Source organism: Sorex araneus, chromosome 9 (genome assembly GCF_027595985.1).
Source record: "Sorex araneus isolate mSorAra2 chromosome 9, mSorAra2.pri, whole genome shotgun sequence".
Taxonomy (NCBI): Eukaryota; Metazoa; Chordata; class Mammalia; order Eulipotyphla; family Soricidae; genus Sorex; species Sorex araneus.
Genome location: NC_073310.1, coordinates 21,462,088 through 21,476,859, shown reverse-complemented (window position 1 = coordinate 21,476,859; position 14,772 = coordinate 21,462,088). Strand labels below are relative to the sequence as shown.

Below are 14,772 nucleotides of genomic sequence, written 5' to 3'. Positions count from 1 at the left end.
TATATTTAATGTGTATTAATTTAGAGCAACATGTATCCTATATAAAAAGTTTTCAGTGATGTTATAAATACATGAAACATTGTTTTATTCCTTACTCATAATGAGAGTGAACTTTGATAGTGATGCTGCATATGGAGGAAATATAATTGATTTTACACCAATAACATTACTTGTGCATGCCTGGTAATTCCTGTGATCAGCTTGTATGCCAAAAAAAAGAAATAGAGTAAATCCTAACTTAATAAGAAGCCAGGAACTAGGACACCAGTATTTAAGTGAAGGAATTGGTCATGACCTGGAATAACTTTGTTTACTTGAAAGTTTGCAGGAATATTTGTTATTTTTCATCAACAATATAGAGAAGACCTAGCAATAGATGACTTTACTAGAAGTCATCTATCTTTTGCTGCTGTAATCAGCAACAAAAGCTGAAGCTTAGCTCAGGGTTTATGTCTCACTTCCCCACTTCCATCTGTCACTGTGGAAATGGTTGCTGAACCACAGAGCACAGAAATACTCAGCCTCGTCCTCTTCCTTGGCTCCAGTGATGGTGAGGACTGCCTTGTTTCCAAGCAGGGAGCCAGAGAATCGAGCAGGAACATCAGGATATCTATTACTGGTTCCATCCATTAGACCCCAGGGTTTCTGGTAGGGCTTCTGTTGAACCCAGCTGGCAACGTGATTGGTGGTGACAGCCCCAGTACTGGAGCCACAGGTGAGTGTAACTGTGCCTCCAGGAGTTGTGGCTAGTGAGGATTCTTGAATCACCACATTCTGAGAAGTGACCCCTGAAAACAGATGTGAGATCAAGGGCTTAAGATAAAACAATAATACAAAGGTGCAGTAGAGTGTCCTTTGCCATTTTCTCCCACCAACCCAGAGAGTCCCCCTGACCTGTGCAGTGAGCCAGAAATGTGAACAGGAGAGGAGCCCAGGCCATGGTGGAGACAACCCAAGGCTGTGATTTGTCAGACTCCTCAGCTCAGGACCAGCCTCCAAGCTCTCATTATACCTGCTTCCTCTGTGGAGGTGGGGCTGTCATGCAAATGAGTTCCTGAGGGTCACTCAGCAGTGTGACTATGGCAGAGTTTCTGAGTTGTTTCATGTCAGTAACATGCACTAGAGGGCCCTAGGGTCTGGAGCTTCAGCTCATTGCAGAACTTGCTCTCAGAATATGGCACACTGCCCCCCCTAGTGTCCACTGATGAGAAGATTCACCATTGCTTGTCTTTTTTTCGTTGTTTCCAATTTCTTTTCTCAGATCTGGAGATTTTAGGTCTCCAACAATCTAAATTCAGTCTCTGTGATTCCCCACGCAGGAACCGGGTGAATGAGTTTTATGAAAGGGGAATCTGCACACATCAGCATTCTTCTTCTTCTTCTGTATCCTCCTCCACTTTCCTTAGACAACTCTGTTGAGCTGAAGCTCTGAGCTACAGAATTCTTTCCTGTTAATTGTTGCAAGTTCCTGAAAAACTCATGGACTAATGTGGATACTTTGCCATATGGGTAATTGATGATGTCACGTGTAATGCTTCACTGCCACCTGTGCCTTTTACTGCTGAGTACTATTTAGTTCTCAGTTCTTAAATGAAAACAAAACAAAATCTATTGTAGATAAAAGGGAATTTGAAGTCCTTTGAGTTGTATGTTCTCGGGATGAGCATCCCACCTCAACCTACAGTGCTTGAGGGTGCTGCTACTGAACCCCTGGAGTTAGAGGAGTTAAATAACCTCATCTATTGGGCCTGAGGCATTCAAGGGGGGGAGACTAGCATTAAGCAAGCTTTTCTTAAAGTTTTTCATTATTTTCCCACATTAAAACTATTGGCACATACCTATTGTACAGCTCACAAAACTTGACTCTCATTCACAATATTTTAAGTTATATTTCCTGATGGCACCTGGAATAGACATGATTTGAAAATTATCATCTCAGCTTCCTCTCCCTGTTTGTATGGCTACATTCCAGTATCATGAATTTTTTTAAAAAATTTCTAAGCCCTCCATTACCTTGGAAATAAATGGCTTTTGACCTCAAAATATTTTACCCATTGCCTAAAGGTGAGGTCACGTCAGCCCATCATTGGTGTGCTATGCTTCGAAAGGTTTTTTGCTCCTTTGTGAACAAATCTAGACAAATACAGACCAATCTTCAACTCACTGAAAGACCCCCTAATTGTGGGAACAGGCTTCTCAGGCATGATTTCCATGGTAAATACTAAATCTTGGCTCTTTTAGGTCCTGCCTTTTTTGAATTCATGGTGGACTTCTGACTATAATAGGACTTGATCTTATAACCTTCTTGTCTAATTTGTTTCCTCTATGCTTGAGGCCTCTATGCTTGAGGGCTGGAGAGATAGCACGCCAAGTAGGTCATTTGCCTTACATGCATCTAACCTGGATTTGATTCCTCCATCCCTCTTGGAGAGCCCGACAAGCTACCGAGAGCATCCCGCCAGCTTGGCAAAACCTGGCAAGCTACCCATGGCATATTCGATATACCAAAAAACACTAACAACAAGTCTCACAATGGAGATGTTACTGGTGCCCACTCGAGCAAATCCATGAACAACGGGAAGACAGTGCTACAGTGCTATATGCTTGAGGCCATTAAACCACAGAGGGTGACTAATGTGTAACCACGGACACAAGGGACTGAGTCATGTTACTGAACACCTCCCCGAATCCTTCTTCCTAAGATACCTTCACTGCACTAGAACCCTATTTATGCCCCTAAGCAGGAAGTACCTTGAGCAATCTGATTCTCCATTTCCTGACTGCAGTCAGGATTTTTTTTCTTTGAGAGGAGGGAATGAAAGAGGGAGTCTCAGTTTTTCATTAGCAGTTGATGAAAAAAAAGTCCATTTTTAGCTGTCTTCATTCCACACTTTAATCATCTCCTCACATCTTGGGTTTACCTTTCTGAGGAAGGGAAGTTTGAAATTTCCCAAGACAAATGTAACACGTTCTACCACAGAGCTTAGGCTCATTACACACTAAGTGAAAATGGGCAGTACCTATCTTAAATGGTAAAGTAGATAACCCCAAAGACCTTAATCAGCCAGATCACAGTGTAAGATCCCTAACTACTCATAAAAAGCCAGCAACTTGGCAGGTACCACAAAGATCCTGTTTTGTTATTTTTGTTTTTTGTTTTTTGTTTTATTTTGTATTAGAGAATCACTGTGATGTACAGTTACAAACTTATGTACTTTTGTGTTTGCATTTCACTCATACAGTGATCTTTTACCCATCCCACCACCAGTGCCCGTTCTCCTCCACCAATGATCCCAGTATCCCTCTCACTGCCCCCACCCCATCCTACACCACCCAACCCTGCCTCTGCTACAGGGCATTCCCTTTTGTTCTCGCTCTTTTTGGGTGTCGTAGTTTGCAATAGAGGTATTGTGTGGCCTTGAGTGGCCTTCATGTTCAGTCTACAGTCTACTTTCAGCTTGCATCTTTCAACCTGAATGAAGACCCAGTTTTTATAAAAACCCCTCAGTCCCTCCCCCCCAAACACACACACACACAAGAACCATATATAACTTACTTCTAGACTAAGCCTCTCCATTGTTTTTAATTTCTAAGACCTATTTCTATTTTCTAACTTCGAACATCGTTTTATTGTTACTTTTTTTATATTAGTGAATCACTGAGAGGTACAGTTACAGACTTACAAACTTTCATGCTTGTGTTTCATCATACAAAGATCAAGTACCCATCCCTCCACCAGTGCCCATTTTCCACCACCAATAGTCCCAACATCCCTCCCACCAACCCCACCCTATCCCCTCCACCCCTCCATGCCTCTGTGGAAAGGCATTCCCTTGTGCTCCCTCTCTCGTGTTGGGTGTTGTGGTTTGCAATAGAGGAATTGAGTGGCCTTTATATTCTGTCTATGGTCTACTTTTGGCACACATCTTTTAACCCGAATGGGTTCTCCCAATATCCTTTACTTGGTGTTCCCTTCTCTATCTGAGCTGCCTTTTTCTCCAGTATGTGAGGCCGGTTTCCAAGCCCTGGAGCATTCCTACAAATATTGAAGAATCTAGAACCTTGTAAAGAACACAGAGATAAGCTTTCCCTGCTCCTGCATCACTTCTCTGTCTGGGCCCCAGAGAGGGTGAAGGCAGCTGGGTTCTCAAGGAGAGAGATAGAGAATCAGGCCAAAGTCAGCAGTGTTTTGGATGTGTCATCAATTTGTGTCTTGGTAGCTTGACCAGTCTTTTGTTGAAACCAGTATGAATATTGACCATCAGTGACTGCTCCAGGCTGAGACTACATATGAGAATGACTGTCTCTTCTGGGTACATGGTCAGTGAAGGCTGATTCACCACAGCCTGAGAACTGGACACTAAAATGGAAGCAGAAGCATGTCAGGAATGAAGATTGAAGTCTGATAAATCCTCCAAAGGCTGGTCATCGAAATATCCACAAACCTGGCCAGTTATACTATGCAGTTGTTAGGAAGCAAGAAGTCATGAAATTTGTATATAAGTGGATCAACATAGATAGTATCATGTTGAGTGAAATGAGTCAGAAAGAAAGAGACAGACACAGAAAGATTGCACTCATATGTGGAATATAAAGTAGCAGAGAGGTACGAGCTAGCAATGATGCAACCTCTGGCAGAAAGTCCTCTGGACTTAGTCACTAAAATACTAAGATACAGAAATCTAGAACCTCACGGCACTACTGTGGCCACACGATCTCATATCTCCTCATTCTCAGCAATGGAAAACAAATTATCAAATGCTTCTTTTCCAGCAGGTCCGACTCTGGGGGGGAAACTCCAAACAATAATAGCGAGTTATTCTGTTTGTATGTAATCAAAGTAAAGAGAGAGTAAAGTGAAGTTTACCAACTACACAGATGGGGTGGGAAGCTGGGGGGGGAGGTTTGCTGTGGTTCTAGGTGGTGGAATATATGCACTGGTAAAAGGATGGTGTTCGAGCATTATGTAACTGAGACTTAAGCCTGAAAGCTTTGTAACTTTCAACATGGTGATTCAATAAAAAAAAAATTAATAAAAAAAAAGTCCCTCAAGTTCAGCAGAACTGAAAAAAAACAAGAGAACAAGAAGAAAGAAGTTTACTCTTAGTATGACTTTCAAGGACACACTGACCCCATAGTTGACCTCTGGGGCCTCTTTCATGCTCCTCTGGCCCTGAGGGAAGTGTTATTGTTGGGTGTGCTTGCTGAAAACCTGGGCCCTTTAGCATACATGCCCAACCCCAACTGTGTCTTCAAATAAGGACAAGTTCTGCTGGGAGGGGCAAGCCTGGGATGGTTGGGGGCTGGGTTAGTCCCCTAGGAGGAAGCACCTGTTGGCACATCTAGTTCAGACCAGAGAGATTTAGATTTTCTGGGGCTCATAAATCTGGATTTTCTGCAGGCCTTGTTCACTTCAATAGTGTCATGGGGCTAGAGAGACGGTACAGTAGGTAAGACCCTTGCCTTGAATGCCCCTGTCCCAGGTTCTATCCCTGGCATCCCATATGGTCTCATGCACCTGTCAGGATTAATTCCTGAGTACAGATCCAGGACCATCACCGAAGCATGATCATTTAAGGTATGTCCACCCCCCCCCCCGCTCAAAATACAACACTCCCCATTCCCCAAATCCAAAACATCAAAAGCATCGATGTCCCCTGGTTACTTCCTCATATTAACAAGTTTTGAAAATATTCAGAATAGAAGTTCCTTTATTTCATAAAATTTTTTTAATACTTTTCTTGAAAATAGTGGCTATAGGATATAATTTGAATTAATTTTCAAATATTGCATATATGATTTATGTTATATTTTATGCATATGAATTTATAGCAATACAAATACTTATATTGTATAAAATGAAAATATATGTTATAAATGCATAAACTATTGTTTCCATCCTGACCCCTAGTGAGAATGGACATTAAGAGGCTTCTTTTGAGAAAATGTAATTGACTTTGCAGTAATAGCATAACTTGTTCATACCTGGAAATTTTACTGTGTTTAGCTTGTGTAAGAAAAAATAACCAAATAGAGTAAATCCTAACTGAATATGAAGGTAGGTCATAGGACAACAGTATAAAAGTGAAGGAGTTCATCAAGCCCTGGAACAATTTTGTTTATTTGAAAATTAGCATTGAAGTGTTGTTGCCATTTTCCACTAACAAAATAGAGAAGATCTTGAGCTGGGTGACTTCATGAGAGGACCTGCTCTACTCAGCAGCAAAAGATGAAGCTTAGCTCAGGGTTTATGTCTCACTTCCCCACTTGCATCTGTCACTGTGGAAATGGTTGCTGAACCACAGAGCACAGAAATACTCAGCCTCGTCCTCTTCCTTGGCTCCAGTGATGGTGAGCACTGCCTTGTTTCCAAGCAGGGAGCCAGAGAATCGGGCAGGAACATCTGGATGCCTATAACTGGCATCACCTATTAGAGTCCAGGGCTTCTGGAAGGGTTTCTGTTGAATCCAATAAACATAATTATTATTGGTGGTGACAGCCCCAGTGCTGGAGCCACAGGTGAATGTAACTGTACCCCCAGGGTTTGTGGACAATGACGATTCTTGAATCACCACATTCTGAGAAGTGACCCCTGTAAACAGATGTACGACAAAGGGCTTAAGATGAGATGATATAAAGAAGCAGAGCATCCTTTGCTAATTTCTCCCACCAACCCAGAGAGTCCCCTGACCTGTGCAGTGAGCCAGAAATGTGAGCAGGAGAGGAGCCCAGGCCATGGTGGAGACAACCCAATGCTGTAATGTGTCAGACTCCCTCAGCTCAGGACCAACCTCCAAGTTCTCCTTATACCTGCTTCCCCCTGTGAAGGTGGGGCTGTCATGCAAATGAGTTCCTGAGGGTCACTCAGCAGTGTGACCATGGCAGAGTTTCTGAGTTGCTCCAAGTCAGTGACATGCACTAGACAGGGCCCCAGGGCCTGGGGCTGCATCTCATTGCAGAGCTTGCTCTAAGTACATGGCACACTGCCCCCTCTAGTGTCCACTGATGAGAAGATTCACCTTTGCTTGTCTCTTTTCTAGCTTCAAACCTTCCTTGCTCTGATCTGAAGTTGTTAGGTCCCAAAGTAACTAACTTCAGTGTCTGTGATTTTCCAGAAAGGAACTGTATGTAGGAGTTTTGAGAAGGAGGATACTTCATGAATCAGCACTTCTTCCTTCTCCTTTTCCCCTATTCTTTTCTCTTTTGAGCAGAGAATCTAAGCTCGAGGATTCTTCTGTGCTAATTGAAGCATGTTCAAAACAACCTGTGCTGGCGTGGATGTGGGGAAAAAGGGACGCTTATTCACTGTTGGTGGGAATGCCAACTGGTCCAGCCTTTCTTGAAAACGATATGGACAGTCCTTCCAAAAGTAGAAAATGAGCTTCCACATGACCCCGCAATACCACTTCTGGGAATATATCCCGAGTATGCAAAAAAGCACAGTAAAAATGACATCTGTACCTATATATTCATTGCAGCACTTGTTCATAATAGCCAAAATATGGAAACAACCCGAGTGCCCTAAAACAGATGACTGGTTAAAGAAACTTTGGTACATCTACACAATGGAATACTATGCAGCTGTTAGGAGAGATGAAGTCATGAAATTTGCTTATAAATGGATAGACATGGAGAGTATCATGCTAAGTGAAATGAGCTAGAAAGAGAGGGACAGACAAAGAAGGACTGAACTCACTTGTGGAGTGTAAAATAACATCACATGAGGCTGACACCCAAGGACAGCACATACAAGGGCCAGGGGGATTGCCCTATAGCTGGGAGATTGCTTTCTGAGTGGAGGGGAGAAGGCAGATGGAATTGAGAAGGGATCACCAAGAAAATGATGGCTGGAGGAACCATTTGGGATGGGAGATGCATGCCGAAAGTAGATAATAGACCTAACATGATGACCTATCTGTCTGTGCTGAAAGCCATAATGCCCAAAAGTAGAGAGAGTATGGGGAATATTGTTTGCCATAGACGCAAGGGGAGGGTGGGAAAGTGGGGGGTATACCCGGGATATTGGTGGTGGGAATGTGCACTGGTGGAAGGATGAGTGTTTGATCATTGTGAGATTGTAACCCAAACATGAAAGCTTGTGACTATCTCACAGTGATTCAATAAAATTTAAAAAATTAAAAGAAAAATTGAAGCATGTTCTCCCTAAACTTGTAGAATAATATACATATTTTGTTCTATGGGTAATTACTTATGCTTTGTTTGTATGCTTCACCAGTCCAATTCGGGTTACAATTTATATCTGAATAGTGCTCAGTTTTCAGTTTTTAAATCAAAGCAAACTAAACTATAACAAAATCTCCTGTTGACAGATAGGTATTCATATCCATTGCATCCTGTATGTCCTGTTTGAGCATCCTATCCCCACCAAAGTGATTGAGAATGGGCTGATGCAAACCCCTGCACTTGGTTTACTTCTATTTGAAGAAGAAACAAAAACACGAAGCTGGATAGTGTTGCTTGGCTTGGTGGACCTCATAGAGTATCTCGTCAAGTTTCCTGTGTCATTATCCATGCACCTGAATATCGTGGATTTTCAGACCTCAGCAGAGACCATCAGGCAGTTTCAAGTGGCTGCTCCCAACTATGCTCATCCCTAGTCACTTTGGGTATGGAATGTACCCCTAATATATAGAAAGGCTCAGAAATACCAGTACAAGATTTTGTGATAGTATCATATGTCCTCCTCCCCACTATCTAGTTCACAACATTTCTCCTTAGAAGCATGACACATCACCCTTTTTGTGGCTTCCTCACGATGTCAGGCAAACCTTGATGCTCCACTTGAACTCTTCAAGCTTCCTTATTTAATTCGTGGTCATAAATGAGCCCATGTTTTTTCACACAATATGCTGTTAGATAAGAAAGTTGTTCATAGGTCCTCCTGTGCAGGACACCAATTTCCCCTTTGTTATTCATCATTTGGCATTTAATTCATCATTTAATGTATCTCCAACGTTAAAAATATTGTTTCAAGCATATATGAACTGAAAATATTTTGTTTTTAGCTATACTAGTTAACGAGGAGACTATTTTTCTAATTGTTCTTCTGAATAATTCTGGGAAAATTTTTTGCAAGTAAGAAGGAAGTGATGTCTAAGCATGTAGAAGTGGGGAGGCACAAACTTGTATGCACAGGCACAGTGGAGAGAACATGCTTTCACATGTGCCACATGTCTTCTTTGCATAGTCAGTCTTTACCAAAATCATGATTTTAGCATTAATACAGGATTGCTTGCGCTGGAGTTTTACCACAATGGGTAGGGCATTTGCCTTGTATGGCTGGCCCAGGTTCAATTCCTCCATCCCTCTCAGAGAACCCAGCAAGTTACAGAGAGTATACCACTCGCACAGCAGAGCCTGGCAAGCTACTCGTGGCAGGTTCAATATGCCAAAAACAGTAACAACAAGTCTCACAATGGAGGTGTTACTGGTGCCCGGTCTAGAAAATCGATGAACAACAGGAAGACAGTGCTACAGGGTTGCTAAAACAAAGTTAAGATTGATGGTAATTCTGGGAGAACTCAGGAAGAGGCCCCAGATTTCTTGATATTATGTGATCCTTGACAGAGTTGATATGATTCAAGCAAGTGTGAGTATATTGAAAACTACTCTAGCTGTCTTTTAAGTTGCTTTTAGTATTGACAGCATTAAACAGAGTGGCTGTAGGTGTCATAAAAGCAGTAGATAAGAAGCAGCTGGAGCTGACATGGTCAACCAGTCTGTCTAGAGAAAATTTCAGAATTGAAATATCCTCAATATATGCCACTGTGGAGGTGGGGCTGTCATGCAAATAAGTTCCTGAGGGTCACTCTGCAGTGTGACCATGACAGAGTTTCTGAGTTGTTTCAAGTCAGTGCCATACAGAAGAGGGCTCCAAGGTCTGGGGCTGCATTTCATTGCAGATCTTGCTCTGAGGGCATGGCACACTGCCCCCTCTAGTGCCCCTCTAGTGTTCACTATTGCTTGTCTTTTTTCTAGCTTAGAGACATTTGTCAGATCTGGAGTTGTTAGGTCCCAAAGTAGCTAACTTTAGCTTCATGATTTCCCAGGAAGGAACTGTATAGAGGAGTTTTGAGAAGAAGGAGTCTTCATGAATCAGCACTCCTTCCTTCTTGTTACCTACTTCTCTTAGCCCTTTTGAGCAGAGGATCTAAGCAGTATTATTATTCTGCGTTAATTGTTCTCCCCAAACCTGTAGAATAATGTAAATATTTTGCCGTATGGGTGATTACTTATGTCACGTATGAATGCTTCTCCAGTCCAATTCTGCTTAGAATTTATATCTGAATTGTGTTTAGTTTTCAGTTATTAAAGCAAAGCATTGATAGATGGGTACTCATATCCATTGTATCCTCTGTGTTCTCCATTTGAGCATCCTATCCCCACTTTCAGTGCTCGAGAATGGGCTGCTGCAACCCAGACCAGTTAGTTTACTTCTATTTGAAGAAGAAACAGAAACACTATACTGGGTAGGGTTGCTTGGCTTGGTGGACCTCACAGACTATTACTTCAATTCGCCTGTGTTGGTATCTATGCAGCTGAATCTTTGACTTTTGAGATCTCAGCAGAGACCATCAGGCAGCTCTATGTGGCTGCTCCCATTTATGTTTATCCCTGGACATTCATCAGGTCTGGAATGTACCCCTATAGAAAGATGCAAACAAACCAGTACAAGACTTTGTGGCTGTATGATACAGCCTGATCCCTGCCGTCAGTCCACAACATTTCTACTTAGAAGGGATGCCCACTCTCCCACTTCTCTTCAGTATAGTACTTGAAGTACTTGCGATAGCCATTAGCAAGAAAAAGAGATTAAGGGCATCCAGATAGGGAAGGAAGAAATCAAAATCTCACTATTTGCAGATGATATGATACTATATCTAGAGAAGCCCAAATCCTCTACTAAGAAACTCTTAGAAACAATAGACTTATACAGTAAAGTTGCAGGCTACAAAATCAATACCCAAAAATCCATGGCCTTCCTATATACAAACAATGATGCAGAGGAAAGGGACATGAATAAAGCAATCCCATTCACAATAGTACCCCAGAAAATCAAGTACCTTGGAATCAGCTTAACCAAGGAAGTAAAAGACCTCTACAAAGAAAACTATAAAACGCTACTCCATGAAATAAAAGAGGACATGAGGAAATGGAAACATATACCTTGCTCATAGACAGGGAGAATCAATATTGTCAAAATGGCAATACTCCCCAAAGCAATATACAGATTCAATGCAATCCCTATAAGGATACCCATGACATTCTTCAAAGAAACGGATCAAGCAATCCTAAAATTCATATGGAACAACAAACGCCCACGGATAGCTAAAACAATTCTTGGGAAAAAGACGATGGGAGGCATCACCCTCCCCAACCTCAAACTTTACTACAAAGCGGTAACAATTAAAACAGCATGGTACTGGAACAAATGCAGACCTGCAGACCAATGGAACAGGGTGGATGAGGTGTAATAATAGGTGTATGAGGGAAACAAAAGCACAAAGATGAGTAAATCTGTAACTGTACCCTCACAGTGATTCACTAATTAAAAATAAATAAAGGGAGAAAATTAAAGCTCTCAAAAGTTAAAAACAAAAAGAAGTATGACATATCACTCCTTTTTATGGTTTCCTCAGGACCTCGGGCAAATCTTGATGCTCCACTCGGACTCTTTTGGCTTTCTTGTTTATTGAGTGGTCATATATGAGCCCCTGTTTTTTCAAACCATATGCTCTTAGATAAAAAAAAATTGTCATAGGTCCTCCGTGCAGGACACCAGATTCTCCTTTGTTATTCATCAGTTGTCAGAGATGAAGAAGTGTATCTCCAACATTAAAAATATTGTTTCAAGCATATATGAACTGAAAATATTTTGCTTTTAGTTTTACTAATTGAGCATGAGACTGTGTTTTTAGTTGTTACTTTAAAAAAGATGCGGAAAATCTTTTGCAAATGAGAAGGAAGTGATGTCTAAGCATCTAGGCGTGGTGAGACACAAAGTTGTGTGCAAGGACACAGTGGACAGAACATGCTCTCACATGTACCACATGTCTTATTTGTATACTCAATCTTCCCCCCGAGCATGACTTTTAGTATAATACAGGTTTGCTGAAAGAACAGGTGAGGATTGATGGTCATTCTGGGAGAAATCTGGAAGAGATTATCAATTTATTGATATTTTGGGATCCTGACAGATTTGATGTGATTCAAGCAACTGAAACTACACTGAAAGCTGCTCTGTCTATCTTCTGAGTTGCTTTACTTTATGGCATTAAACAGAGTGGCTGTGAGTGTCATTAATGCAGTAGATAAGAAGGCAGCTGGACTGACATGGTCACCCAGTCTGTTTAGAGAAAAGGTCAAAAGACAAGCTGAAATATCCTCAATATATGCCATTGCAATCTATCCAACGGGGAAAGAATGATCTCACAACTGTTTCTCTCAACCCATTGCTTAAGTTTATAGTCAAAATGTAATGAAAACAATGGATCATGAAGCCTTCAGCAGAAAAATAGTAGATGAGTAATTATGCTACATGTTTTCTCCAATATCTCAATGGATTTATTAATGAAATGAAATTTCAGATCTGAAAAGTGACCCAATGGTTGGAGGAGCAAGGGCCCATAGTGAAAGACTGTGGAAGACTTTGAAACAGGTCACAGTAAGCGTAAATATATTATTGATGTATCTCCAGGTTACCTTGATTTGCAAGGAGGTAAGTTGCATCTCGAATCCCAGTGAGGTGTATATCTATAGAGAACAGAGACACCAGAGAGCAGACTCCATAGTTCAGTGCTAGAGTGCAAACAGATATTCGCCAACAATGGTGGATACGAAACCTCCAGCAAATGGCCAGTGAGTCAATACTAAAAGGGACAATTACACGAATCCCTGCTTTAGGAGATACCTATAGCCTTAGGATCCATCTATGTGTATGTTAGTATGGAGTTTATCCAGGATGGTGATTTACAATTTATCCTTTGATCCCCAGGGGAGTCAGGTGGAGTTTAAGCTGGTGGAGATTAGTTTAGAATTTATCTTGGGGCCGCAGCGATAGCACAGTGGGTAGGACATTTGCCTTGCACGCGGCCAACCCTGGTTCGATCCCCGGCATCCCATATGGTCCCCCAAGAATGCCAGGAGTAATTCCTGAGTGCAAAGCTAGGAGTAACCCCTGAGCATCACTGGGTGTGACCCCAAAAAAGCAAAAAAAAAAAAGAATTTACCTAATCCACAAGCTCTCTGTGGCCTACTCAAAAGAAAAGCACATCTTTGCATCAAGACTTTTGTTACACAAATCACGTGTTGTATCCATGCCCACACTCATTACTGAGACTATATTCATCCACAGTGATTCCTGTTCTTCAAAGGCTAGAACAGCATTCTTTAACAACCATTCAATGAACCTGTCCACAGGTATAGAAAGATTTAATCCACCAGTTTACTACACTGGTAATAAATGGACAGTTCTGATAGGTCATATATCTGTTTGCAGCAGAGGTGCTAGTTCAAGGGTGTAAAAACAGTTACAAACACTGATCTAAAATACTAAAGTAAATGCAAGGTCTAAAACACACAAAAATGTGATAAGGGCTGGAGTAATAGTACAGTAAGTCGGGGGTTTGCCTTAGATGTCCCCAAACTGAATTTCATCTTCAGCATCACAACTGGTCCCCAGAGAACTGCCAAGAGTAATTCCTGAGTGAAGAGCCAGGAGTAACCCTTGAGCATAGCTGGCTGTGATGCCTTTTCCTCCCTGAAAAACCCACAAAAATACGATATCTATAGACTATATTCAGTTTTTTTTTTTTAGATTTCACAGAGAATCTCTTCACTGTGATTGCTTTTGAGTCTGTTGCTGAGGATCTTACATGTGTATCTCCTAGATCTCTTCCTGTTGAAACCCTCTAAAAGACCTGGCAACAGAACCTTCAGATCAGGACCAGACCAAAGATGAGTGATTACTGATAACCTGAAGTGCTGGGAAAGCAGGGACCATAGAGCTGCCTAAGGAGAGGGAGGCTGCAGAGCTCACTCTCATCCCTCAGCTCAGAATTTATGCTACTCTCCAACAGAGACCTCTCTACTTGTTTGATTTCATCCTTGCGATGACAATACACCTCTAATCAAGACATGCTCAGGAGTGTCCATATATAAGGCAAACTCAACATTATGAGTAAATATCCTTAGTCTAACCCTTCAGTCTACAAATTCCACATAAATTCTAAAAAGCAAGTCAAGAAAATACAGTAATCCAACTCGACACATAATAGTGATATAGGCAGATAGGGAAGCTCTCCTCCCCAGATGATGGCAGTAAATTTCCTGGGAAGTAATAGCTCTCAAGTTGCAAAGACCAACCTTGAAGAAAACAGGAACTAAGGCCTGATAAGACCCTCACCTGGCTCCAGCAATGGACCCTGAGGAGGCTGACACCCCTCTGACAGAAGCTCCATCAGGAATAAAAGGCCAGAAAGGAATTTCAAAGAAGTCATCACCACTCCCAACTCTACCCCATTTGACAACTTCCTTAACAATGGACTTTGAACTAGGTGAAGGTCCACATGGGGGGCACGTTGGAGAAACCCTGTAAAAGTCACCTTAAACAAAGGAGGGGCGCACATATGCTGCCAAACTCATGTGCTGCTTGTGCCCAGGCGGCCAGGCACATGTGTTACCTGAGCACATGTGTTGCCCAAGTACATGTGTTGCCAGCATCTTTCCTCTTGAGATGTGTGCTTTCATATT

The 14,772-nt window shown here is 41.8% G+C and overlaps 1 gene segment (V, D, J or C); it reads right to left on the bottom strand.

Annotated features, from left to right (window-relative positions):
• Positions 1-489: 489 nt before the first annotated feature.
• LOC129407060 (immunoglobulin kappa variable 1D-8-like) lies at positions 490-12,950 on the bottom strand (the record flags this gene model as incomplete). The annotated part of the segment is given in 4 exon segments: positions 490-758; positions 6,281-6,592; positions 12,724-12,774; positions 12,932-12,950. Coding segments are annotated over 4 exon segments (651 nt in total), but the record flags the coding sequence as incomplete, so codon positions are not given.
• Positions 12,951-14,772: the final 1,822 nt, after the last annotated feature.